The sequence below is a fragment of the Staurois parvus genome, unplaced genomic scaffold, assembly GCF_062004578.1.
Source record: "Staurois parvus isolate SC_StPar_1 unplaced genomic scaffold, SC_StPar_1.0 ptg000014l, whole genome shotgun sequence".
Classification (NCBI taxonomy): domain Eukaryota; kingdom Metazoa; phylum Chordata; class Amphibia; order Anura; family Ranidae; genus Staurois; species Staurois parvus.
The window spans coordinates 17,467,225-17,494,969 of record NW_028317810.1 but is presented as its reverse complement, the minus strand read 5'-3'; the positions used below and the strand labels follow the sequence as shown (position 1 = coordinate 17,494,969).

The window sequence follows — 27,745 nt, the reverse complement described above, 5'->3', positions numbered from 1 at the left end:
CACAGAATTGTTACTCAGGGACAGACACAGAATTGTTACTGAGGGACACAGAATTGTTACTCAGGGACACAGAATTGTTACTCAGGGACACAGAATTGTTACTCAGGGACACAGAATTGTTATTCAGGGACACAGAATTGTTACTCAGGGACAGACACAGAATTGTTACTGAGGGACACAGAATTGTTACTGAGGGACACAGAATTGTTACTGAGGGACACAGAATTGTTACTCAGGGACACAGAATTGTTACTCAGGGACAGACACAGAATTGTTACTGAGGGACACAGAATTGTTACTGAGGGACACAGAATTGTTACTGAGGGACACAGAATTGTTACTCAGGGACAGACACAGAATTGTTACTGAGGGACACAGAATTGTTACTCAGGGACACAGAATTGTTACTCAGGGACACAGAATTGTTACTCAGGGACAGACACAGAATTGTTACTGAGGGACTTAGAATTGTTACTCAGGGACACAGAATTGTTACTCAGGGACACAGAATTGTTACTCAGGGACAGACACAGAATTGTTACTGATGACACAGAATTGTTACTGAGGGACACAGAATTGTTACTGAGGGACACAGAATTGTTACTCAGGGACACAGAATTGTTACTGAGGGACGCAGAATTGTTACTGAGGGACGCAGAATTGTTACTCAGGGACACAGAATTGTTACTCAGGGACACAGAATTGTTACTCAGGGACAGACACAGAATTGTTACTGAGGGACACAGAATTGTTACTGAGGGACACAGAATTGTTACTCAGGGACACAGAATTGTTACTCAGGGACAGACACAGAATTGTTACTGAGGGACACAGAATTGTTACTCAGGGACACAGAATCGTTGAATTAAAGAGTATGTCAGACAACACGCAGAGGAGTGGCAGAGGAGGCAATGTTTTAGGAGCAAGCAGACGTGGCAGCAGAGGAAGGGGTCGAGGCAGCACTAGTCGCAGCCAGAGGCCAGTGCTCCCGGTGTCATCCAGTGGTCGTGTCTCCACCGACAACCCTGCCGTCATTGATTGGTTGGCTCGGTCGTCTTCCTCTTCCCAGGTCACCTCTGACACCTACAGCCAACGGTCGGTGGGTACGTCAGACACAACCGTTAGTTGGCATGGCCCGGGAGCAAGCCCACTGAAATCACGTGTCCTCTACCTGCCCCTGTCCTTTGGTGTTCCCTCACCAAGCGAAGTATCGCATGCTGTGGGCTCAGCCCCACTGTACAGTGAGGAAGAGCTAACAGAGGGCGGTCAGGAACGGGGGGAGACATCCGCCTCTTCAGCAGCCAGGCGAAGAAGTACTGGCAAGGAGAGTGGCTCGGTAGCCGGTCTAGAGACAGGTCTGTCTCCTGACCCACACGCAGCCGAGGGGGCTAGTAGTGAGGCGGAGACCCTAATTGATGATGATGAGGCTGATCGCACTTGGCAGCCTCGTCGTCATCAGGCTATTGCTTCCGCATCATCAGGAGAAGAGGGTGCCAGCTTGGCAGCGAGCAAAACAGTCGGGTTGCCCAGGAGGCAGCAGGGTCGCAGCAGTGTCAGTGGAGGCAAACGGCCACGGAGTAGAGCACCAGCTCCACTGCAGCCTACCACCACGGCCAGTAGTGGTGCCGGTTCCATTTTAAGAGCCATGCAAATAAATTCCTAATACTTACAACAATTAAAACTCAAATTACAAGCTTCTGAAATCATTTTTTTCATATGTTTGATGAGTATTAGAACATTTAAAACCGTGACCTGTAAGTTACACGTTGATGACAGCTATTACCAAGGAGGGTGCATCCTCTAGTTCACGAATAGCTTAGGACATAAGATGGGACATTAAAATTAAATGTTGGCTCAGTAAGCAAAACTGAAAGGCTCCTTAGGTCTTGGTGTTAGAAGCAGGGAGAGTTTTTTTTCCTAATTCTGAGGAGACAGATGCAGCAAGAAGGATTTTTGTCATTGCAGAGGATCTTAAACGAGACACAACTAAGATTTGCAGTCACTTCAGTTCCAGCTCTACAAACGTCCTAGGTAACTTCATGCATTTCTCATATCAATTACTACATTTGGAGAGCGGAACATTAGTAGATTAGTGTAGTAACTCTACACTAGAGTACTGCGTGATGTCACATTGTGTAACATTGTGCTCACCAATGCATGCGGTATGATGCTGGGTAAAGCCTGGAGGACATTTACAGTTGAAACTTCCAATAATGTTGACACAGAGGAACTGGCAGTTGTGTTGTTTGCTCTGACATTCATCAAGATCTAGAATAAACAAAAAAATCTCAGTTAAGCAGTTTTTGGACATGTACCTTCTTTTTCTCAGCCACAAAGCAGGTGCTTGCATGTTTTTGTCTAAAACTTCTGCAGATGTTTTACAATTGTACGTCTGAACATTCAAAATATTTCCTTTCTATTTCCTGTTTGAGGCCACAGGCCTAGACATTGAAATGTTTATGGAATTTAGTTTCTATATGAGTAAGTTTTTCACTCATGAATCAAAAGCCAGTTCGTTTCTAAAGAGGAAGCATTGCTAAATGAGTGACCGTATTTCTTACAGTTATGACTGATTCATTTCTTAGAATTTATCTGCATCCTTAAAGGGGTTGTGCCATTTGTGAAAGATCATTGAGTCTTAAGTTGGTGTTGGGTCTTATGTATCACATTGTCTATGCGTGCCTTTCACCAGCTTCCCAGAGCAGTGAAACACCAGCTCTCCAATAGGTACAATGTTGTAAATGTTGACTTTGAGAACAATATTTTCCTTGCCCCCCCCCCCCCTTCTCATTCCTCAGTATGGTTCCTGAAGGCTACCAATATGGCTTAAGATCAGTAGTAATGCATAGGAGGTGGGGTGTGAATGCCAATGTTTGTCTTTCCTTCTGAAAGGTATCTACATATTGCAGTGCCCAAACGTCTTTTAAAAAGTACATGGAAGTACTCTGAAGTAATTGCATTTCATTATTGGTGATACTTTGTCTAGTTTACATTAAAACAAAGCTTTACTTTAAGCCCTATGTATATTCTTAATGGTGTCTATAAAAATATATGTAATAATAATAATAATTGAATTGGATCTGTTTAAAACATTCTACCTGTCAGTCACTGGAATAATTTCCTGTCACTTATGCATCTGTGATAAACAAATAATTTTGGCAGGAGAAGTGTGTGTCGATATATAATTAAAGAGAAATAAAAGGAACCTGTCAGAATAGAAATATGAGTGCTACTATATCTGACATGTTTATGAAGTTATAAGTTTAACTGTTGGGGTTAAACTGAGGTTTTGGAAGTCAGATTGTGCACAAACACATGGCCAAGTTTGTTAGACCCAGACATTGAGAACTTCAGAGGAACTATGGCTCATCATATAGTCACAGAGTGCCTGCATACACAGCCAAATGTGGCCATTGTCACTGGCCTATAAAATCTATGGGTGTTCAGACTTCAGCAAAATACAAAAAAATTCACATTATATTGTATGTGAATATAGTCTTATCCCAAAGTTTGAAACAGGTCACTGTCTTAAAATAATTATACATTTTCAAAAAAGAAAGGGAATGTTCCATTAGACCCATACATTTTTAGACTTACCTTTGCAGGTCTTTCCATCCTCTTGTAGAATGTATCCTCGAGGACATGAACACTGGAAGCTGCCTTCTGTGTTCTTACAAATAAAATTACATGGCTTGGGGGACTGGGAACACTCATCAAGATCTATAAAGCAGAAAATAATTAACAATAAATCACCACTGTGGTTCATTCAGATTATTTTTGCAGTTTTCGCTGTTAACCTATAACTGTTCTTTTCATTAGTGTAAACATTATCTCTTACTCTTTTTATGCCAAAAAAAGACCAGTATAGTCTTATTGCATGGTTTCACCAATTGTCTTTTCATTTTCAGATACTGTCTTGGATTGTGAAGATACACTTAGATGAGACTTCTATAAAACATGGCATGGAAAAGGTTTTTTTTGTTTTTCAACTTTTAGAAGTTATTGGTTAGTAGTTTTTTAGCAGTTTACTTGTATAGCCTTAGGTTCTGTTCACACTATAGTATCACCATATTCAGCTAGATATCATCATGTTTAGTTTGATCACATAATTTTCCCCAGGGTGATGTACACCACAGTAGGCTTTACACAGGTAGATGCAAATTATGTTCCTATTGCTGTGCCTTTTTCTGCATGTAGAATTGTTGGTTGAATAAATGGTTATGTACAAATATGAATTCCATACCATTCAGGATAATGTTTTGTTGGTTTTTTGGTTTTAAGGGATCTGTGGATAAGGGATCTGTGGATAAGTAATGTGTTCTGTTTTCAAACCAAAGCTGTGATCTGTATTGGAGTATAATAAGGTTATATCAAGGGTGAGTCAATGGTAGGTCTATTTTAATGTGTAATGTACTGTATAAAGCAGCCATACAATAAGAGTTAATTCTAATATTATTTTATTATAGATCATATATCATATTTTATGTAACATGTTTTACACTTTTTGCATTATAAGTAGTAATGGGCCGAACACCCCCCCTGTTCAGTTCGCGGTCAAACATTCAAAGCTACCGAAAGTTCAACCGCAAACTTTGAACAGGGACTATTTACTGAGCGGTATCTTACTGCCAGGGCCATCTTTGATATTGATTGGAACTTGGGCAACATTTTTTTGGGCCCTCCCCATGCAATGTCACTCTCCATCTGCTCTGAGACATACAATAAATAGCAGCTAAACTCAAAATTAGTTTATTGCAGCAGATCAGGCAGCAATTGCAATTGATTGACGGAGGTTACAGCATATCATTACCACTCACTGACTGGTTACCAGAGGTTACAGCACACATTATGGCTCACTGATTAGTTGCTCAAGGTTACAGCACTTGATTTCTGCATGCTGATTGGTTGCTAGAGGTTACTGCACATCATTACTGCTCACTGATTGGTTGCTAGAGGTTACTGCACATCATTGTTGGTCATTGGTTGGTTGCTAGAGGTTACTGCACATTATTACTTCTCACTGGTTGCTAGCGGTTACTACATATTCTTATTCACTGATTGGTTGCTAGAGGTTACAGCACATCATCTCCTCACTGCCTGCACATCATGGACTAAGAAGGTTAGGGGACCCACCAATAGACAGAAAACTCCTAGGATTCCTGGGATCAAAGGAAGTGCTGTGGGAGAGGGTGTGATCAGTGGCAGTGCTGGGGGAGGGTTGATGGGATCAGTGGCAGTGGTGGGGGGATGCTATCAGTGGCAGTGGAGGGGAGGATCGGATAAATGACAGTGCTTGGGGGGAGGGGATGAGTGGCAGTGCTGATGGGGGATGGGATCAGTGGCAGTGTTTGGGGGATGGGATCAATGGCAGTGCTTGGGGTGTACTGGATCAGTGGCAGCGCCGGATGGGAGGTGACATTTCTACACCGATCACCAATGTTGGGGGGGATTAAGTGTACACTGACCACCAGTTTAAGGGCAATTCTGCACTTACCACCAATGTAAAGAGAAATTTACACTGGCCACCAATGTATTGGGGAATTTGCACTGATCACCAATGTAATGAAGCATTTACACTGACATCCAATTTAATTGGTGATTTTACACCAATATAACCAATACATTTCTACACTGGCCACCAGTATAAGGGGGTATTTACACTGACCACTAGCAGATGTGTTGGTGGCTGGAACCTTGGGGGCCATAATATACTGTACATATGAATTCTGCCACTTCATTACATATTAATGTCACATTGCAGCCGCTATTTACATTTGAATGCCGGAGTTATTTATATGTGAATGCTGACTTGGTCTGCACACATGAGTCATTTGTACATGGCAATATGACAGCGCTGGGCAACAAAAGTCACAGCACTTCACACTGAGATATCAAACACAGCCTGGGACAAAGACTTCCAGGGACAAGGGAATGTAAACCAGTACAGTTGGCAAGTATGGGGCAGCTGCTTTGGGCCCCACAACAATGACTAGGCCCAGAGCAGCTGCCCCCTTTGCCCCTTCTTAAAGACAGCCCTGCTTACCACATCTGAGTATACGATACTGCTCAGCTACAAAAATACCCCGCTGACAGCTGAATGTCAAAAGAATTGTCAGCATTGTCCGACAATTAAAAAATTTAAATAAAAACGGCGTGGGGTCCCCCCTACCATCCATACCAAGCCCTTTGGGTCTGGTATGGATTTTAAGGGAACCCCCCATGCTAAATCTTTTTTTAAAAGTGGCATGGGGACCCCCCCCCCAAATCCTTTCCAGACCCTTATCCGAGCATGCAGCACGGCAGTTCAGGAAAGGGGGACAAGCGAGCTCCCCCCCCCTCCTGAACCATACCAGGCCACATGCCCTCAACATGGGTGGGTGATTTGGGGCAGGCTGGCAGCTGGCATCATCAATAGCGATGCCAGCCACCACCGCCAACCTGAAAAAAAAAAACACTCCGCTCTCGACGCTGGCTCCCAGCCGTCTGACAGCAATGCAACGATGACATCACAAGGAGGCAGGGGTAATCGCATCATGCATCATGCATATTGGCCAAAGCATTGCACCTGACCTTTTGCTAATCACAATGCAGTGTCCGGGCGCAGTGCATTGTGGGGTGCGGCAGGTGAACAGCCCACCAAACGCCCTTACCATTTGTTATTATCATTATACAGTATATATTTATCAATCAATCATATATTCGACCTTATCATTATGTTAAAGCCCATCACTAACACTAAGGAATAAATATCTGGATTCCATGTAAGCCAATTTTTATACTTATCTTTTTCTGTGTTTTTAATTTTTTTTTTCATTTTCAAGCCTTTATAGTCTTGTGTTCACACCTGATATCTGCCTGTCTGTCATGAAACAGGTGATATTGTTGTTTCATAAAGTACTGCATAGAGGATGACCTGTATCCTGGACCTTCTTTTTTACAAATATCCTGTAGTTTTAGAGGTCATATTCAGCACAGATCCACGGGCTTCTCTGCTATTGATACCAGCATTACATTTCTGCAACATTGGGTCTCAGCTTAGGGTAGAACATTTCCAGTTTTGACCTCATAAAATCAGTCAAAATATATTTCAACCTTAAAGCTGGAAGTAGGCTACCATGATTTTTATATTGGTAGATGTGTTATTAGAGCCTTTCCTTTACAGTGAAGCAAATATTGTTTCCGTTCTTCTATCAGCATGAAAACAAAGCAAGGGATTATGCTACAAGATGTATTTTGTGAATGAGCAAGAGTACAAAACGGGTGGAGGCATGACACTAGAGCAGGTTTCAATCTTAAGATGGTAATGCATGGATCGAAATTCAGCCAGTTCAGCAGGGACTGGCCAAATTTCGATCCATGTGTAGCCAATTCTACTTGACAGAAGTCAATCTAATGATCCACTTCTGTCGAACGGCTGCCGAGAAAATTTTTCTTGAACAGTAGCTGCAGCCAAAGGGAGTCCAGAGACAGTGGAGAGTCCCCACTCTCAGAATGCAGTCTCTCAAAGGGTTCTTGATCCACCTTGAATGTGTGGATGGAGGAATCCTTTTTTATTAGCTCAGCCTGCTGGCTGAACAAAAATTAAATGATCCATCTATGGACAGCTTTAGCTCCAATGCTGCTGGAAAAAAGGTTTCTACATTGACAAGATAAGGAGCAGGAGTTCAGCTTTAAAAGATGTTGCTAGTAATATTGTTTTTTCATGACATGATAACTCAGAATGGCATTGTGGAAAAGTCTTACCAACACAAGATGTACCCCCAATGTCAGTTGTGTAGCCATGATTACAATAGCATTTATAGGAACCAATATTGTTGACACATTGTCCATTCTGACAAAGGTTCGGCATCACTTTGCATTCATCTATGTCTGTGTATAAAAAAAAGAAAAAAAAACAGGATTCAACAGGTTGAAATGCTTTGCACCATTTATCACAGCAAATTTAGCTGTTGTCAAGATCATTTCTAACTCTAAGGAAGGGGGGGGGGGGGGGATTTTCAGCCAGATTAACTGTAGCAGATTACAGTTTAAGTTTGCAGTAGCAATGGGCCCTGTAATTTTAGCAAAAATACACCAAGTTTGCAGGTGCAGCAGTTACAGAGTCCTGTGTAGATAAAACAGATCTGAAGTTTTTTTGCCCTTAACATATTTTGCATACTTAATGCATACTCATAAATTGCTGATATTAGTCCAACCCTCCTTACTTTTTTAATTTTACTTTTCTGTTTTAGTAAAATAGGATGGGAGGGGTTAGCAGGCTAAAACATTCAACAATACTGTAAATGGACTTTCAGTCTTGACTCTTGTCATTTCATCAATCTATGCTCAACCAATAATACAGCTGTTATAACATTTCCTAATATCAGAAATACAAATGTATACCCACCCCTGCCATCAGTTGTGTATCCTGGTCCATGTGGGCAAAGCTTCTTAAATTGAGTTGTACCTGGCAGTGGGCAAATCTCACACTGGTTGCCCCAACCTCTACCTCCATTGCAGCAACATTCAGATTTAGTGACATGGTTTTGACTGCTGGATGACATTTGACACATTGTTTGCAGAACTTCAGAGAAACAAAATCCCTGGCGGGTATCTGAGGCATAAAGACATGAAGGAATTACACTGTGAAGTTTATTATTTCCATCATATTCTCTCATGCACCACCATGTTGTTCACAATTGCCTGCAATTACTTGTATACAGATCAATTTCTCTTGCAAATGTCAGAACTGTAAGTTTGCTCCTCAAAGGCCTCCCATCACACCTAACCATTTTACTCACTAGTTACAAAGCCTGTGGTGATCCCCAACAAACAAGTGTTTCACAGTCCAACTACTGCTGCTATGCCAATTACAAAATGTATGTATCCAAGCTATATTTCTTAAATGCAAACTAACCAGCAGGCTGTATATCCTAAAGTTTACAAGTACAACTGAAGTAGTCTTGCTGCTAACTGTGCCTTAATGCTCTGTCCAAAGAAAATGTTTTATGTAAAATGATGCATTGGAAGCTCTTTTTGGTGGTTGCTTTTAGTTTGATTGAAAAGTATCAACCACAAGTAACACTGAATTTTATTTCGAGTTAGGTAAAGCCATTCTATTTTTTTTCTGCCGAAAAATTGGAAATGTGGCATGTGTAATATTTCCTGTCACAGGAATTTTATAGTGGGGTGGGTGGAGCCTAATAGGGACCTAAGAGATCAGGTGGATCCATAGCCTCTATTCAGTCCAATAGTGGCTTTCGAATCCGCACCATCAATGACTCAGTGACTGAAGTAATTTCCCAAATATGGGCAGTTCCATATTTGAGTAATAACATCACCACTATCCCCAGTACCTTTGTTTACATTTAGCTTTTGATAAGGGAATCTCCCAGCTGACAGTTGAATTGGGGCAGGAATCCAGCACTGTCTGGAAGGCTGTCACATACTGCACATGCCAAGCACAGACATGCCCCACTCTGAGTACTGACATACCTCTGTATGCCAGCTCAGAGATGGTCTTAAATAGCACCAGTTTCCTAATCTGCCCATTGGCAGTAATCCTTTAAGAATCACTCACTGCTGCAGCAACAGGTTTTTAAAGCAGAGTTTCATTCAAAAGTGGAAGCTCTGCTTATCTGCCTCCTCCCCCAATGCCACATTTGGCATCTTTTGGGGGGAGGGGGGAGCGTGTAGCTGGTCAGATACCTGTATCCACTTCTGGCTCAGTTTGACATGGTGAACTGAGCTGGAAGTTCAGCCCCCCTCCTTCTCCCCAGAGCCCTCTGGGACACTTCACAGGTCCCAGAAGACTGCGGCCCATTCGCAAAATGCAACGTGCTTTGCACATGCCCATTAGGAGGCTGGCTGTGAAGCAAAAGGCTTAATTGCCGGCTTCCCTTAATCAAGATGGTGGCAGCAGCACCCGATAGCTGACTGAAGAATTGGCTTGGGGTGAGGTCACCGCGGGATTCCTGAAAAGATAAGTGCCCTAATTTTAAAAGTCAGCAGCTACAGTATTTGTAGCTGCTAACTTTTGAATTTTTGGGAGGGGGGCCTTAACTCTGATTTAAAGTGCCTGTAGGTATAACAAGCTGAATTTGTCACCCATGCTGGTAACGGTACCAAAACTGGTGCAAACACTTGCCTGAATTATTCATTTTAAAGGGATCTACAGTACCACCACAATAGTGTTGTTAACACTTTATTGAATTCCCCAACCTGTGCTTTCAGAGTCATTATTTTAGAATTAGAGTAAGAAGTGCATGCTCTTAAGAAGGACAATGCTGAAAATCCTACATGATAAAATGGAAAGTTCAATTACATTTTATGTAGTAAAATGCTCCTTGGTTTGTTTATAATGTATAACCTTTAATTTAAGTCCACATTACTGTACCACAGCATGACTTGTATGTCATCTCAAAAATATTACGCAACTTTAAGTGATCATTTGGTTTGATTCCATGCCAAGCCATGCTTTAAAGAGGCTATTGTTGTGATGCTCAGTGAGAAAATTACAGTCTGATTTCTATGAATCCTGGAAAATATAACGGTCATGCCTTTTGCATAACAAGGGAAACAAAGTTATGAACAAGTAAGACAGGAATAGAATAGATTTCAGTATGCATTTTCGCTTTGTAGAAAGGCTAAGGTGCCTGCACAATACCTGGGCATTTGACCTAAACACTGAGCAGAACGTGTTACAGTAAGTGTGACCTCCTGTACACATGTAATTGAACTGAAACAAAGGGCTACTAAACCTGGAAGAGTTGTTAGAGCTTCAATGGTATACTCAGACAAAAGTTTTTCTTTAATTACATTAGCTACAGGCTGCATCCATTACATAACTAGTATACCAGGGAGCAAATTTATTGCTAATTAAATACTGATTTAATCTAAAAAATGAAAGGTATAGCATATTTATTTTACAGCAAATTAATTTGTCAGGCAGGAAGCAAGGAAGAGGCTATAGTGTTCCTGAAACACTGGTGTAACTTATTTTCTTGATATGCTGGTTTACTGTTCATTGCCAGGTTTTTATTGCTGTCTGTGTTTTTCGTATTGACAAACTGAATACAGAAAGTGAAGGAAAATCAAACATTTTGACAGTTGTCACCAGATCTAGAGGTAAGGGAATCTTCTACTGGGGACACCTATTCTTGTAACAAGGAAGATAATTCCCATCACTTATCACCTATCAAAGTAAAATTGCGGGATACACTTACTAGTATTATAAATGCTCCTCCCCCTTCTTAACATGGCTCCCCTGTGTCAGACAGTGGTGGCTGTAGGGTAGAGGAGGGAGCGCTGAAAACAGATGGGCTATAGGAGCCTAAGGGTGACATAACCACTCCAGACTTTCCCAATCATTGCCATGTGGTCTCTCCTTTTTCATGGAGCCATCTCTGGTTGATTCAGAGGATCACATGACCAGACCAGAGTGGACTGAAAATAGGTAAGTATATGCATCTTCCTTACACAGGTTATTCAGCAGGGGAGGATAATATTTAAGAACAATTAGGTTTAGGCTGAAATTCTATTTCAAGGGAGATTTTGTCAAATATCCTGTTGCATCTCAAGGACAGAAAGTAAAGAGAAATCTCCCCAGCAGGACACTCTTTCCTACTGTATGTAGAAAAAAATGGCTGTGCATACACTTTAATATACATATTTACTAAATAAGTAATATCAGTGACTTGCTGAGAATGAACCCTGAGCAGTTGATGTAATTTTTTTCATGATTCATAATCCTATATTGCCTATGCACTAATATTAGAGCATTTGTTTTCTGATTACTCACCAAGACATTCAATTCCAGTGACAGATGTCTGAAACCCTTCATTACAGTCACAGCGGTAGCTCCCAATAGTGTTGACACAGCGACCATTCTCACAGATACCAGGTTTGCTACGACATTCATTTTCATCTGTATCAAACCAATGGGAAATTGCAAAAGATGGATAAAAGTGGCTGTGTTACCACAAGAACCACAAAAACTTGTGTACATATGGTTAAGGCTCTAAACCACTCCGTGTAGTTGCACATTATAAGTTATTGCATAAGTGGCTGAGGTCATCCATGGTTTTCCCATTTTTTTTTCACTTGAAAAACAAGTGGGCAGATCACGCCTAAACTATGAAAACCTTAAAACAATATTTATTTGAACACAATAAACACAATAAATGGATTTTCAATGTAGAAGAGAACATAACTTCTTTTCCCTTTTCATCTATGTTAATGATTAGTTTCTACAAGCAGTGCATGACTAGCTTTGTGAGACATTTAGAAACATAGCAGTTAATTTACTAGGCCTAGTAAATGAGGTGAAACTATGTTAAGCCGGAAGCCAAAATAAAAAGAAAAAAAGCACAAAAATCAGCACAAGGGACATAACTTACAGTAGGATGTGTCCCTTGTGACATCCCACACCTCCCCACCATGCCTCCATACATGTGTTAATAGAAACTGTATTATGTCTGTGAATGGCATTATTGCGTGCAATAGGCTGGCATAGTTCTTTTTTAACCCCCATCACACTAGAAGATTACAACTATGCCTGTCCTTTCTGCCATTCATAGAGCCATAATACAGCTTCTATTAACTCTCATTTGGGGGGCTTAGGACATGGACAGAGGAGGATTTCAAAATAGGCATCAGCACAAGGGTCACACCCTGCTGACTGAAATGATGTCCCTTGTACTGAATTTTGTGTTTTAAATCTTGGCTGCACTTAGATTTTAAATTCCTAAATAAAGAAGATCTGCAGTCATTTTTTAAAAAATGTAAAAGTCAGCAGTAATACTGTAGCTGCTAACTTTTAATAAAGAGAAACCTACCAGCCCAGGGATCCAGTGCTGTCCTCACCCGGGCTGGTACTTTGCTGGTCTTTGGGCCCTCAGCGCTGCCATCTTGAGTATAAGATGCCAGTTGTGACTTCCTACTAGCTCATAGCCAGCGTCTCATTTCGCATGCCTATGGGTCTACAGCCTCCTGTGTCCTGTCCTAGGAGGTTTCGGGGGGATGGTTGTGTTCAAACTTCAGCTCAGATTGCCTAGATGATCAGAACAGGTAGCTGACAAAACTAGGCACCCACTCCTAGTGGCAGAGGAGGGATGGAGGAGGAGGAGCTTCTGATTTTAGGTGAAGTTCTGTTTTAGGTGCAAGGGTAAATTTAGAAAAAGATTCTTGTGCAAACTTACACAGATTTACTGTACATTAGTTACTAAGCTAAGTGAACATGCACTTAAGAGTGTATGTCTGGGTAAAAAGAAAATATATATATATATATATATATATATATATATATATATTTATTCAGTACATCTATGTTATCCCTAAAAATGCTTCAATTACAGAAAAATACACGTGGAACTGTCAGAATTAAAGTGTACACCTAACTTCCTGTTTAAGCTGACTCAGAGCCCTGTTTACATTGAAATCCTGAGCAGTGCTGTCAGTCCTGCCCAGTCCTCTTTCCCTTTTGGCCTACAGAATGACTTAAAAGATAAATTCACTTTAAAATAAATAAATGCCCATTTTTTTAGCAGGTAAAAAAATGTGCACTTACTATTTTTTTTCTTTTTGGAGCCTGGACAGCATTGCACCAGTGATCAGCAGATCGCTGGTGCCATGCAAGACTCCTGCAAACTGTCAGTCTATCTGCTTGCCCATACATCCCATACAGGCAAGCAGATACAGTCTGACAGGAAGGCTCAATGAACTACCACAGCGCTCAACAGCGCTGTGGTAGTTCATTGAGAACTACAAGTCGACAACTGCAAAGCCTGTCAGGACTTGCAGTTCATTCATTCACAGAACACTGTGAATGAATGATGCGGATGTGTGGGAGGTGCCCCGTACGGCCGCAATTTTTTAAAAAACTGAAAGCTTGTGGGGGGGGGGGGGGAATCAGGCAGCGGCTGCAGCTGTGGGAACATGTTACATGTTCCACTCTAAAAACAGGTGGAACATGCTCCCAAAGGTGAACTTATCCTTTAACTCCCCCTCCTCATCTCCATGACATAAGGGGATGGTGTACTGTAGTCCAGAAGGGGGAACTCAGGCAAGGCTTAAAATACAGCCTGGGATTTTAGTGCAACAGGTACAGCATTGTCAACTCAAATAGACTTCTGGGAAATCACTGGATTTCTTGCAGAACTAACACATATTTTCTGCACTTGAAGGGTTTTCAGGTAAATCTACAAAGTTGTACATTTCAGAGAACAGCATCCCTTAACACTAATGTTTTTTTTTTCTGACAAACAAAGGAAGATAGAAAGTCAAGATGTTTCCATGGGTGACTTATTTAATTATTTATTTTATATTCATAGACTAGGGCTGTTTTTCAGTCAAAGCATTCGAATAACAGCCATGGAACTAACATTTCCATAAGAGGGTTCAGTAATGGCAGCCTCCATTATTCTCTCATGACAGTGTCTGTTTAAATTATAACTATTGGACCTGTGTCTTGCTAAACCTTAGCCAGATGAACTTTTGCTTCCTATGAATGCCCTTGATAAAAAAAACAAGGATCTGCCTAAATATGACTGATCAAGATTATTCTGCGGACTTCACCATACTTCAGTTTATAGTAAGAAAATAACAGATGTAAGATTAGTAAGAGGCATCATTGCTGCAATGCCAAAATGAAATAGAATGATCACAATGCTTTTTCTAGAAAACCTTGAAAACAAATTAAAGGAGGTTTGCCAGTGCCAGTATCATGAGTGCCTTCATAGGTGGAAAATTCAGTATTTTTGTAGGGGGTGGGATAAATTTTAATTTGAGCTGACTTAAGACCTGTATCAATTGTTATTATAATTTTACAGGATTTATATAGCACCAACAGTTTGCACAGTGCTTTACAATATAAAGCAGGGCCCTCGAACCCCTCATGTATCGCATTGTATTGTTATTGTACTGTCGCATGTATTGTCTCCCATTATATTGTACAGCGCTGAGCGAACTGTTGGCGCTTTATAAATACTGAATAATAATAATAATAACAAAGGGAGACAGTACAATTACAATACATTTCAGTACAGAAGGAATAGGAGGGCCCTGCTCGGGGAGCTTACAATCTAAAGGAGTTTGAGTGTGTCAATGAGTTTTTCTTTGTTTCGAGTGGGTTTTGCATTGCCATGCAAGTCTACAGAGGTCAGAAGGAGGTCAGCTGAAGGTCAAATCCACCTGTCAATGAATTCTAAAGCATCTCAAAAGCATCTTAAACTGATGTCAAATTGATGCCATCGACACAAGTCCAAAGCCTGTCAACTAGATGATTGCTTGGGCCAAAATATTTTTCGAGATACTAACAGCAATTGGATGCCTGAAAGACATCTGATCAGACATTGTGCTTCTGAAATATAATAATATTGATTTTGGGATGAAAATACACCGGGTTACATTCATTACAGGTAAATTGTACATGGCTCTTTATACACTATTGTGCATAGTTCTTTATACCGACAATCTTGGTATCTGTTCTAACAACATAAACATCTATATCCTTCTACAGTGTGACAATACAAATCAGTCCCAGCATTCAAAAGCATAAAATGTACAAATAAAAAACAATTGAATCTGTAATCTCACCAATGCATCCTTCTCCATCTGGTCGCCTTGTCATTCCAGGAGGGCAAATACACATAAAAGTCCCAATCAGGTTTTTACAGAGCATTCCTCTGGATTCACAGTCATGGAAACCCTCTAAACACTCATCTAGGTCTGTTGCATTGTAAAAAGATGTTGTGTTAGCAAAATGGAAACTACTGTTGTACCATTCCAAACTAAACTATATATTTTCAGCAAATAAAACACAAATAAGACTTCTTCAATCAATTATTACCTTTACACATCTTTTGATCCTCTCTAAGAACATAGCCCACAGGGCAAGTACATTCATAGGAACCATAGGTGTTAATACATCTGAATGCACATATCAGTGGATTTAGGGCACATTCATTGATGTCTGAGGGAGAAACAAAGTCGCTTTATTTATAAGCAGTAAGAAAATAAGATGTATAGCAATAATATTAGCTTACAGAAATATACGACACAATAATAATAAGACAAGTAAAGATATATATTATAAAATTATAGAATTCCTGTCTTTACTTGACTGCATGTTAATCTTAGTGTTTTGTTTTATAATAAAATTGTATATTATACAGTACCGATGTATTTATGTTCAGTATTCCATACCTCACACATTTTATATTGTGAACTGAGGACAATCTTTTATATGTTTTTCATAGCCCTAATGAAAGGAGACCCTTGGAACCCTTGAAGCATGTTTGATTTGTATAATAGTAGACTTTAAATAAATTAAATTAAAATAAATTCAATCTGAACTTCATACTTTCTACTTTCAGTGCTTTCCTCCTTATTCACCAAGTCCTAACTGAGTAATGAGCAAACCATTGGCAAATACTTCTGGGAGAGCTTTCTAAAGCTGTCCATTGGTAGAATTTCAAAAGAATGTTCTAAGAAAATATGTTCAGTTTTCTAATCATTAGTGGGTCAAATCGATGTCTGTTTTCAGCCGCAGTGAGCAGAAAATTCAAAGGAGCAGGATGACATTTTTTTCTTGAACAAATACATTTTTAACAGTAAATGTGGTTTTTATTCAGTAAATCAATTCATTCCAAAATCAAATGCTAAAAGCAAATTAAATCTTTTGAACAATATTTGAATGTTTTTTGCTTGAAATTCTATACATCTATGGACAACTTAAGGGTAACCATTCCCTCTACACTGCTGAAGACCTGACTTCTACTTCCTGAAGTTTTTATTGCAGTTTGTGTCTCCACTGGGCAGATTCATCCACACTTTGTCCCAGTGAGGGCAAATCTCACAGAGAAGAAATCTGTCTAATAGGTGAATTTCCTTCAATTTGTTGCATTTCTAGTACAGGAAGTGAAGGGAAATCTTCCCAACTAGACGCAGACAGCAGAACATAAACTATCAGGTGTTGTAACCCTTTCCCCCATCAAAAATGGTGAAGATAGTCAAGCACATAAAGGGAAATCATACAAAATCCATGCAGTGTCATATGTGGAAGATAAAGTAAGGACCTCCAATGTTGCAATTCATCAGTATGCTGAACATTCAATTATGTTTTGTATTCAGATATTTTTGTATTGGATGGAAATATCTTTAAAGATAATCACGTGTTGTTTAGTTTAAGCCATATACTAGCAGGGCTGTTTTACAGCTGATTACTCCCATTTCTTGTCCACTTGTGCAATTTCAGTAATTGGAGAGCAATTTAAATAGGGAGAAGTGTTCTCCCTCTCCCTATTTATTAGGTGCGACGTCGCGTGCTGACCATGCCCCTGACAACGTCTTCTGTGTGACGAAACATGTAGGGTGGAGCCAAGACACCAGACATCACCACAGACCACCAAGGACCGCAGCCCTTTTGTTGGATAGAAACATTACACTGACAGGCTGATTTTTACCTTGTAATTGTAAGTGCAATATTGTGAATAAATTGAAATACTTTTTTAAATTACTACACTGTGAGTGGTTACTCTTTCCTTCTGTGGTGTTCCCTCCGTGGAGAGTCATTTGCCATCTAAGATCTCATTGTTGAGAACTTATCTCGTATACCATCTGGATCTTCTGGGAGGCCTATTTGGAAGCCTATGGTACATCTGCCGAGCCTGATAACTGCGCTTATTTGACCAATCCTTTGGGTGGTCAAATCTTCCGGTAAGAAGCTGAGTGTTTGGGTGGAAGTTGATGGACTCTTTCTATTCTTTGGTCTCTGGTTTACTAAGCACCAGCATTTCCAGATTATGTGGACTTTTATATAGACTTTTGAGATAATTTGTATACTAATGGCACATAATTATTCCACATTCGTGTGGGATTGGTTATTATTATTTCTTTTATTGTTATATCTATGTTAAAGTGCTACACTGGTTAACTTATTTTGTTTGTTTTACACTTGTATATAGTAACTAAGAACTTTGGAACATTTAAATTGGTTTACTGCATTTATCAAATCTTGTAACACAAATGTATAGGTATGGATCTATATATAAGATAGTTACACAAATTATATGATAATGCAATCAAAAGGTAAGGTTGGAAAAGTAAAGACTTACCTTCACAATTCATCATTGGTCCAGGCTCAAAGCCTTCATCACAGGAGCATTCAAAAGTACCTATGACATTAGTGCATGTTCCATTGCCACATGGGTTACCAATAGAGCATTCATCAGTATCTGAAATATAAGAAATACTCTTGTTAACTAATTACAAAACCGCAAAACAGCAAGAATTTAAATTGTCTGGACCCTTACAAAAGAAGGTAAGTGTCTATGAAAACAATTTTACAAACCAGAAGTGTAACTTGATCAACACAGACTCAAAACAATGCAAAGTAAAAACTGCCCAGCATGCAAGGCAAACGTTGCTTTAGGGCTCATGTACACTGCAGCTCCTAAACTGATGTTCAGGAACTGTTCAGCATTTTTTCAGCAACCCCTGAACTCTCCCTAAACTTTCCTATGTGTCCATGTACACAGTCGTTTACAGTCATTTACAGGCAGTTGAGTTTACAGTCATTTTTTTGAACGCACCAAAGTTGCGTTCAGGAGTAGATTTTACCGGCGTTTCAAATACTTGTAAACGTGTGTAAACGTGTTTGCTTTTAGAAGCATTTTTTAACTGTTCCATGGTCAGATGTTGTCCAGAGCCTTTTTTCCTCATCAGAAATGCATGCAAAGCGTTTTCCATGTATTCAAATGGACCCAGTACACCAGCGCAGCCAGTTCCAGGTTTCATGTGAAGGAAAAAAATGGTAGAACGTGCTGCATTATGCTCATGATGGGATCCATAGTGAATACAACCAGAAAAGACAGACAATCTCAACACATACTGTTCTCTCTGCTTCTGTTCTCTCTATTCCCCTCAAAATGTCTGAAATTGTTAGTTTTTTACGATTTTTCAGTGAATTCTGGGCATTTGGGAAGCTCTCCTGTGGTTATCTTTTAAAAACGCTTCTAAACGCAAATGCACATAAACGCAGTATGCAAACGCGGCTAAACTGATGTTTTTTAACCTATGTTTTCCAGCAGTCAGTTTCCATTGGTCAGAAGAGTTTTCCCAACGCCCCGTGTACATGAGCCCTAAAAGTTGGACATACAATCTGATTGTATAATCTTTTTACAACCTCCTTTAGATTTACCAAAACTATGCAATTGGAGGACATGACAATTTCCATTCGTATCAATGCAGGCAGGCCCTTGCACATAGTTGATGGTAGATATAAAAAAGCTGGCCTGCATTTTAATGCATTCTAAGCTGCTTTATTTTCTATTGCATTTCCTAGTGAGGAAGAGCAGTTCTGATGAGAACAAAAGCTCATGTACATAAGCCCTAAGAAAGGCACCTTAATGTGAAGTTTGTTCACATATATTTACAAAGCCCTCTGTTTTTACACAATGCATGAGTGTCAATATATAGGAAACTACAGGATAATCTTTACAAATCAAGGTAAATGACCAGGATCCTAAAAGTACATATCTTCTGGAACTTTCAAAAGGGGGCAGTTATGCAAAACAGGGTAAGGTGTTTTTTACATCTGAAAGGGAATGACCAGTAAACATTTTGAACATATAATGTTCCCATAATAATGGGAATAGCGCATAATGCATAATAGCATATTTTAGGTAGTACACATTTCAGTTTGTGTTATAACATATCCTAACAATAATTGCTTTAAAAATTCAATCTTAAAGTAAACCTGTCATAAACCTTGGCAATTCAAACTGAGCCCCTGATATAAAACGCAGGTTTAAGAGGAAATTAATTTTCAGTAAAACCTTCTGCCTATATGATCAGCACACATAGGCAACGATAAACATGCGTAACTCTTAATTTTTCCTGATTGAGCTGAAAGGATAAGCTCACCTTTGGGAACATGTTTCATTTTCCACCATTTTTTTTAGGTGGAACATGGAACATGTTGCCAATATTGCAGTGGCTGCCCTATCCTCCCTTCCCTGTGACAGCAGTATGGGGAGAAGTTCCCAGTACAAGCTGTCACTTTTTAAAAACATCGCAGCTGTGAAAGGCTCTGCCCACATGCCGCCTCATTCATAGAGTTCTGTGAAGGAATGAACTACCAGTCCCAGCTGCCCGATCCCCCCCTTCCTGTGACAGCAGTACGGGGAGAAGTTCCCCATACAACACAATCTACTTACCTACACAGGTGACTCCGGAGTAGTCCAGATTATAACCCATTGGACACTCACATCGAAAAGATCCATCTGTATTTATACAATGACCATTTGCACATATTCCTGGATTTTCTAGGCATTCATTGACATCTAAAAAAGACAAAAATGCAAAACATAAGTAAAATGACAGTCAATATAAATATTATGACACTAAAATATGTATGTTTTTTACAGTCATGTTTCAGTTACTAATAGTCATATATACCATTGCTACAACTGTATACACTAAACGTTATTATATAAATCAGCCATTCCCAACCAGGGTTCCTCCAAAGGTTGCTTGGGGTCCTTGAACTGTGGTTGACCTCCCATTTGGTGGTGCTTTCAAAGTTCCAGGATCATATGCATGAACCTAAAGATCTGTTTAACTGTCTGTAGGGTGGCATTCAGACTATTACTGTAAGGGGGGCATTCTTCCTGCTAGCCACCAATGTAGGTGGTATTTTTCACACTGACCACCAATAAATATTTTTGTGCAAGGGTTCCTCCTGGTGCAAAAAGGCTGAGAAACGTTATAAACATTACGAAGTGTACGCTGCAGTGCAGACTATCTACTTTCTGACTAGAAATTTGTGGATTGTCATTTTTATTTACTTAAATGCTTTATACAAAATATTTTGTTACAGAACCTAAAGTGGGGCATACATAGCCTAATATTTATTAACTAGGCAGTTTAGGGTACAACCCCTTTTAGACTTTTTACTTGCTACCCGTGTCCCTCTGGGGTTATTTACCTTTCATGCCTGTCCTGAGAAGCGAGAGGAAAAGAGAGTACATTTCTCTAAAGTGAACAGAATTCCCATTGTAGAGAGCAATCATAGGAATAGATATCACAAATGGAGGATTTTCCCTCACTTTTTGTTCTGATAACCACTCAAATATATTGGGCTTCCCATCACTTTCTCCCTAAATAAAAATAGTAACCAGGACAAACAGAAAGGAATTTTCCCAATGGGAACAAAGACACAATTAAAACCTGGCAAGAAGGCCTAAACCTTCACTACTGTATCCAAAACAATAAAATGTCTTTATTTAAATTTTAAATGTGTCTAAACCTGGAAAGTAAGATGTGCTTGGTGATCAGGAGTGCAAACCTGAGAACTTTCATCACCCATTGCAATTCTTAGGTTTAAATTATCCCTACTTCTGTTTCAGCAAATATTTACCTTCTCTGGTGTCGCCAATACCAGGGATAGTACCGTGCCCAAATGGACATAAATCTGGGAAAGCCACTGAAAAGAAACAAAATATATATTGAAAATAAGAGAAATAACTAATTTTGCTTTGAAATTATTTTCTGGCTGTGATGAATTTCTCTATGGTATAGCATTAAAGCTGTAGAAATGAAAGAAATGGCAAAAATCACAGACATGGCAGACAAGACAAAATATAACAGAGTTGAAGCCAAACCAGATCTGAGAACAGAGGTTTGGCAATGCTTAGGAAAAGGCAGGAAGAGCTTGTTGAAAGGGCAGCTGTCTGACTTCTCCTCGTTTTTCTTCCCAATCATTTTTCCATAGTATTCAATGTAAAAATCTTGCCCTTGGCCAGACTAACAGTACTTTTAGCTGGCATGTGTAGTCTCAGGCCATCAGAGAGCAAATGCGGGTCAAAACATTTCTATCTTTGTCTTTATGTAGGAAAAGTAATAAAAAGAAGTAAGTTAATGGCCTGTATACACTCACCTTCTCCTTCCTTGGGGCAGAGTTCACAAGGATCTCCCCAACCCTCTCCAGGCATTTTGCTACAGCAGCAGGATGCTTTGGTGCTATTATATGCTTTGGGTACTGAACATTTTCCATTCTCAAATCTGGTGAAACAGAAGCTTTGACGAGTATCTGTGAAAAAGTACAATTTATAATTGTTTTTAATTGTTTATAATTCTAAGCAATCAATATCTGCTTACATACATTTATTTTTTTCTGCATGTTTTGCTTGATTTTCTTTGTCTCTGTTTATTATTTTTCAAAACTTCTTTTCATTTAAAATCCTATGTATGTAATACATCTATAGCACAGTCTTAGATCACTTTTAATGCTATAAGATATTCTTACAGGTAGCCAATTTACTGAGTTAATTATAATCTGTTTTTGAGTTACCATTTGTAGTTGATATTTCATCAACACCTGCATTTTGCCACCTACCATAACATCTTCTCCCGTTGTCTGATAAAACGAATCCCGGCGGGCAGATGCACTGAAAACTTCCTGGGGTATTTGCACATGTGCCAAAAAGACAGATATTGGGTTCTTCTGTGCATTCATCAATATCTATAAAGTAAATTACATAATAGGATTAAAAGATATTCAGGTGGTGAGATATCAATTCCTTCAACTTGATCAATACTACCAGAATCAAAATCTAATTTCTTTAATAGAGCTCTTTGCTTTGGTATCACACTAGATAACGTTTTGATCCTTTTGGCCTCACAGTCCAGACATCTGTGTGTCATTCAGTTGCCTAAGGATGGGTGGTATATTGTACCTTCTACAAATACCATTCAAATTCTTTCCAAAGTGTTATACCTCACCTTGAAGATTCTAACATATTGGTGCAGTTGAATTGGGAATTCAGTGAACTAGACAATGCTTTCCCAATCATCATCATTAGTCCAGTGCTGATGGTCTATTGCTCCCTGCAAACATATTTGGTGGTCTCTTATGAATAGGAGACATACACCAATTGGTTGTCTGCTGTTATACTTCTTTACATCTCATATAACCAAAATAAGTAAAGTATTGCACATTCTGATATTGGCTGATGTACCCCACAACTGTACGATTGTTATGCTAACTGTTGTAATGAAGAATTATTATTTCTCAAACTGCTAGATGCCTCCCACAGTTTGCTAAGCTGTCTTTTATTTCAGTTTCTTCATTTCACAGCTTGGAAATTACCATTTTAGAAAAGATCCATTGGTTTTGGTGATGCTCAAAGGTTCCCTTCTATCCAAAACAATCATGCGTTTTTCAAAATATGTAAAGGACAAGGTTTCTAGTTTATTATTTGATGTGGACTACACTGCCTAATAAGTATCTTTACTGCTATGAAATTTAGTTCCTTGTTGCCCATCATTTCACTATGTACTACAAATGAGGAGTCCTTCAATAAATAGCTACATCTCTCAGTAGCAAAGGTAGTTAATCTTCAGCGTAACCCTAGCTGAAATCACAATAATATCAGAGGCTGACATATAAAGGAGTTAGGTTTCTTTCACATGGGGGAGTCTCTGTTTGATTAGCAGGGGCGATCTGTCAACTGATCCCCTGCTGATCAGAGCAGAGTAGATGGATGACAGGTCCATGTCTGCTCAGTTTCTGAAGAGCAGACATGGACAGAGCCCGTTCTGTTCTATAGGCGGCTGGATGTAATCGGACTCCACTGTCCATTTACATCCGATTGCCTTCTGATCCGATCAGACTAGATGGAGGGGGGTTGATTCACTGCCATTTTTTTTAGCAGACTGGATTGTAGGTAGGAAGTCTGTTTACACCCATTTGTCCATAGAGGAGAATGGATCGTCCAATCAAGTCCATCTGAAAAACTGGCAGGCGCACCTGATTGGACCCTTTGTGTGAAAGGGGCCTAATGGTGACAGTTGGAAAGTAAAGAATGAATCACTGCTCTAGAATATAGTGCTCCATGTATGTTCAGTATAACACTATGGAGCAAATAAACTTGTAATGTGAGAAAATGCTAGTTGCCTGGTTACTAAAAACTAACCTCTTGCTTCAAGACTTTGAAATACTGAAATAGAACAAGCACATAATAAGGTCATCTAGGGGCAGACTGAGAACACATGGGGCCCCTGGGCAATAAGGGATCATGGGGCCCCTGTGTTCTCGCCCAAACCCAAAAAAGCCTATGAAAAAGCCAATGAAAGGTACCAAGGGCATCTCATGGGGCCCCCTACTGACCCCGGGCCCTCGGGCAGTGCCTGAATGCTCGAATGGTCAGTCCGCCCCTGAGGTCATCTGACTTTTCATTGACACTTCTGATATGTTTACTTGTACACATCAGAATAACAGCCATGCAGCATTATGCATACCTCCTAACTGTCCCTCATTTGGAAAGACTGTCCCTCTTTAGGAACCAAATACTATAGTTTTATCCTTCTTTCCTTTATGATTGTCTCTCATTTTGGAGAGATGTTTAGGCCTTAATAATAAACACAATATCTAACTATCAAAGTGTTACACTACACTAACCCTTTCACACAGACCTTTTTATTAACAAGTTATTTATTTTAAATGCCAGAATAAAAGAAACAGAAATTTAAAAACACTTTTGAGTTTAGCCAATCATTTTTTGCTTAATTCTTCATGGGCCACTAACCTTGAGCATGCCAGGGTGTGTCCTTTGCCTACACACTTTGTGTTAAAGGGTGTCCTTCTGTCCCTTCCCAGAAAGTTAGGAGGTATGAATATGTGTGTTGTAGTGAGCTGAATACACAGAAGGGTCATCTCCATCTTTTTGCTAAGGTATGTTGGCAGCCTATTCCAAATGAAGCATATGCAGTCCCACATATCAACAGACTGCAAATGTCTGAAGGGTGCCTTACTTAAATGTGTAATTTAAAATTTCCTTCAGTGTGACTCAAAACACTGAAGATTTTGGGTCATGCTGGAGTGAATTCTGAATTCTGATAACTGAAATCCAATGGGGTGGACCTATTAGCTTGCCAAACCAGTGGTCTTATCTGTCAAGTATGCAATATGCACCTGGTTGATCCTTATTCCTTGAGTTATTTGACATAAGTGCATACTAGCCTTGTATGTTTTTTACAGGTCAGCAGCTCTGAGTTATATATATGTGAGCACAGCGTGGACATCAGTTTGTCTATCTGCAAATATCACAGGGATTTTTTTGGATCCAAGCACTGCATTATGAATATTTAATATAGAGTAAGAGCTGTGGATTATGTGCTCTCCCAATATTGGATGCAGCCTTTTTCCAAGAAAAAAAGTCCTAAAATCACTCCTCACAATTCTCAAGCACACAGACTGAGCTATTGGCAGTGTAACATGGGGCCTGCCAAGCATTACAGGTCAGTAGACAGTGACATTGAGGAGACTGTCTGCATTCTCACATGTGCAGAAGCAATTATCTACAACATTGTTAAAATGTCCTTTTCTATTAGTAAAAGATGTTAATTTCTGGGGCTGTGTATCTGATGTAAGTCTTGATGTGTAATGCAATATCTTTATAGTTTCGCTTAATTTGTCTGTGAACATTATCCAGAATGTGCTGTGGTGAAAGACATGTTTATTGCTTTGTGAATGATGAAGTAAAACAGATACAATCAATGGAAGCTCATAGATCTCTACCTACTTTTTAAAGGGACGGTAAGCCTACTAGTTACCTGATACCAAGTACTTCAAAAACATTCACAAAAACACATGCTAAAGTAAGCTGGCCTGGTTTGACTATTCTGGTAAATTATATCAAAGCTGATGTGTCTGAAAGTACACTATATTGCTAAAAGTATTGGGATGCCTGCCTTTACATGCACATGAACTTTAATGGCATTCCAGTCTTAGTCCGTAGGGTTCAATATTGAGTTGGCCCACCCTTTGCAGCTATAATAGCTTTAACTCTTCTGGGAAGGCTATCCACAAGGTTTAGGAGTGTGTCTATGGGAATGTTTGACCATTCTTCCAGAAGCACATTTGTGAGGTCAGGCACTGATGTCGGATGAGAAGGCCTGGCTCGCCGTCTCCACTCTAATTCATTCCAAAGGTGTTCTATCGGGTTGAGGTCAGGGCTCTGTGCAGGCCAGTCAAGTTCCTCCACCCCAAACTCGCTGATCCATATCTTTATGGACCTTGCTTTCTGCACTGGTGTGCAGTCATGCTGGAAAAGGAAGGGGCCATCCCCAAACTGTTCCCACAAAGTTGGGAGCATGAAATCGTCCAAAATGTCTTGGTATGCTGAAACCTTAAGAGCTTCCTTCACTGGAACTAAGGGGCCAAGTCCAACCCCTGAAAAACAACCCTACACCATAATCCCCCCCCCCCACCAAACTTTACATTTGGCACAATGCAGTTAGGCAAGTACCGTTCCCCTGGCAACTGCCAAACCCAGATACGTCCATCAGATTGTCAGAGAGAGAAGCATGATTGGTCACTCCAGAGAATACATCGCCACTGCTTTAGAGTCAAGTGGGGGCGTGCTTTACACGGCTGCATCCGATGCTTTGCATTGCACTTGGTGATGTAAGGCTTGGATGCAGCTGCTTAGCCATGGAAAACTATTCCATGAAGCTCTCTATCTTGTGCTAATCTGAAGGCCACATGAAGTTTGGAGGTCTTTAGCTATTGACTCTGTAGACAGTTGACGACTTCTATGCACTGTGTGCTTCAGCATGCGCTGACCCCGCTCTATCATTTTACGTGGCCTACCACTTCGTGGCTGAGTTGCTGTTGTTCCCAGTTGCTTCCACTTTGTTATAATACTACTAACAGTTGAATATGGTATATTTAGTAGCAAGGAAATGTCACGGATGGACTTATTGCACAGGTGGCAACCTATCACAGTACCACACTTGAATTCACTAAGCTCCCATTCTTTCACAAATGTTTGTAGAAGTAGTCTGCAAGCCTAGGTGTTTGATTTTATACACCTGTGGCCATGGAGATGATTGATACACCTGAATCCAATGTTTTGGAGGGGTGTCCCAATACTTTTGTCAATATAGTGTATCTACGAGTGTTTGTAAACCCCAATGGGCTACACAGGCCCATGAACACAATTTCCTCACTCTCAGCAAATTAATGGAAACCTATAGCCAAAGAATATGAGTGTTTATAATTTGTGATCCTCCTTTATTAAAAAACTAATTTCCCGGCTGTCATGCTAATCCAATTGCCTCAGTATTTTCTGAGCATTTCTGGATAAACATGCCGATGATGGATTCCAACTTCACTGACCGTCTTATGTGTGTTGTGTACTTATTTTGTGACTGAGAATGTACTGCACTGATATAGTCATTATATAACAACAGCATGTAAAAATGAATCATTTATATGCAGCCCTTCAAATAATATATTGACTGCAGTGCTTGAAGTAAGACCAGCAGGTATCACCCCTGAAGTACAAAGTCACCATCATCGATGGGCAAAAGTGATAATTCACAAAATGGTAGGACCCCAAAATAGCAGAGGTCAGTAGGCAATGAAGTAAAGGAAAACCACGTCCTCCAGTATCCCATGGCTGTTATTATGGATTTCATGAGAAACAATCCTTTCAATATCCTGCATTCACAGAAATATTCCCAGAACAAAAAACTGAAAATGCAATGGTAAAAAGTTGAAAGTATTTCTGCAACATTGGAAGGGATGGGGGTTGGGGAGAGGGGGACAGTGTCACAAGTTAGCCTGCAGTTTCTTGTTTGTGTACTCTTACCTCCTTGCTGCAGTGCTTTTCCTGATTCCTTTCACATGTGTGGTTTGTCTATGCTCACCTATGGGCATCGTCTGCAATTCTCTGGGTTTTATTGCCTTCCCTTCCATCAC

At 39.9% G+C, this 27,745-nt stretch overlaps 1 protein-coding gene across 2 annotated transcripts in view; it reads right to left on the bottom strand.

The window, feature by feature from the left end:
• The window catches only part of FBN2 (fibrillin 2), a 289,154-nt gene that overhangs the window by 11,345 nt on the left and 250,064 nt on the right, over nt 1–27,745 (bottom strand). For both annotated transcript variants that reach the window (XM_089677738.1, XM_089677742.1), the window contains exons 49-60: nt 22,376–22,501; nt 21,917–22,069; nt 21,398–21,463; nt 20,196–20,321; nt 18,093–18,212; nt 15,827–15,949; nt 15,574–15,705; nt 11,780–11,905; nt 8,387–8,593; nt 7,744–7,869; nt 3,598–3,720; nt 2,152–2,268 (exon numbers count right to left, since the gene is read on the bottom strand). In XM_089677738.1, coding sequence (XP_089533864.1) covers nt 2,152–2,268; nt 3,598–3,720; nt 7,744–7,869; nt 8,387–8,593; nt 11,780–11,905; nt 15,574–15,705; nt 15,827–15,949; nt 18,093–18,212; nt 20,196–20,321; nt 21,398–21,463; nt 21,917–22,069; nt 22,376–22,501 — 1,545 coding nt within the window. The remainder of the gene's footprint in view (nt 1–2,151; nt 2,269–3,597; nt 3,721–7,743; nt 7,870–8,386; nt 8,594–11,779; nt 11,906–15,573; nt 15,706–15,826; nt 15,950–18,092; nt 18,213–20,195; nt 20,322–21,397; nt 21,464–21,916; nt 22,070–22,375; nt 22,502–27,745) is intronic.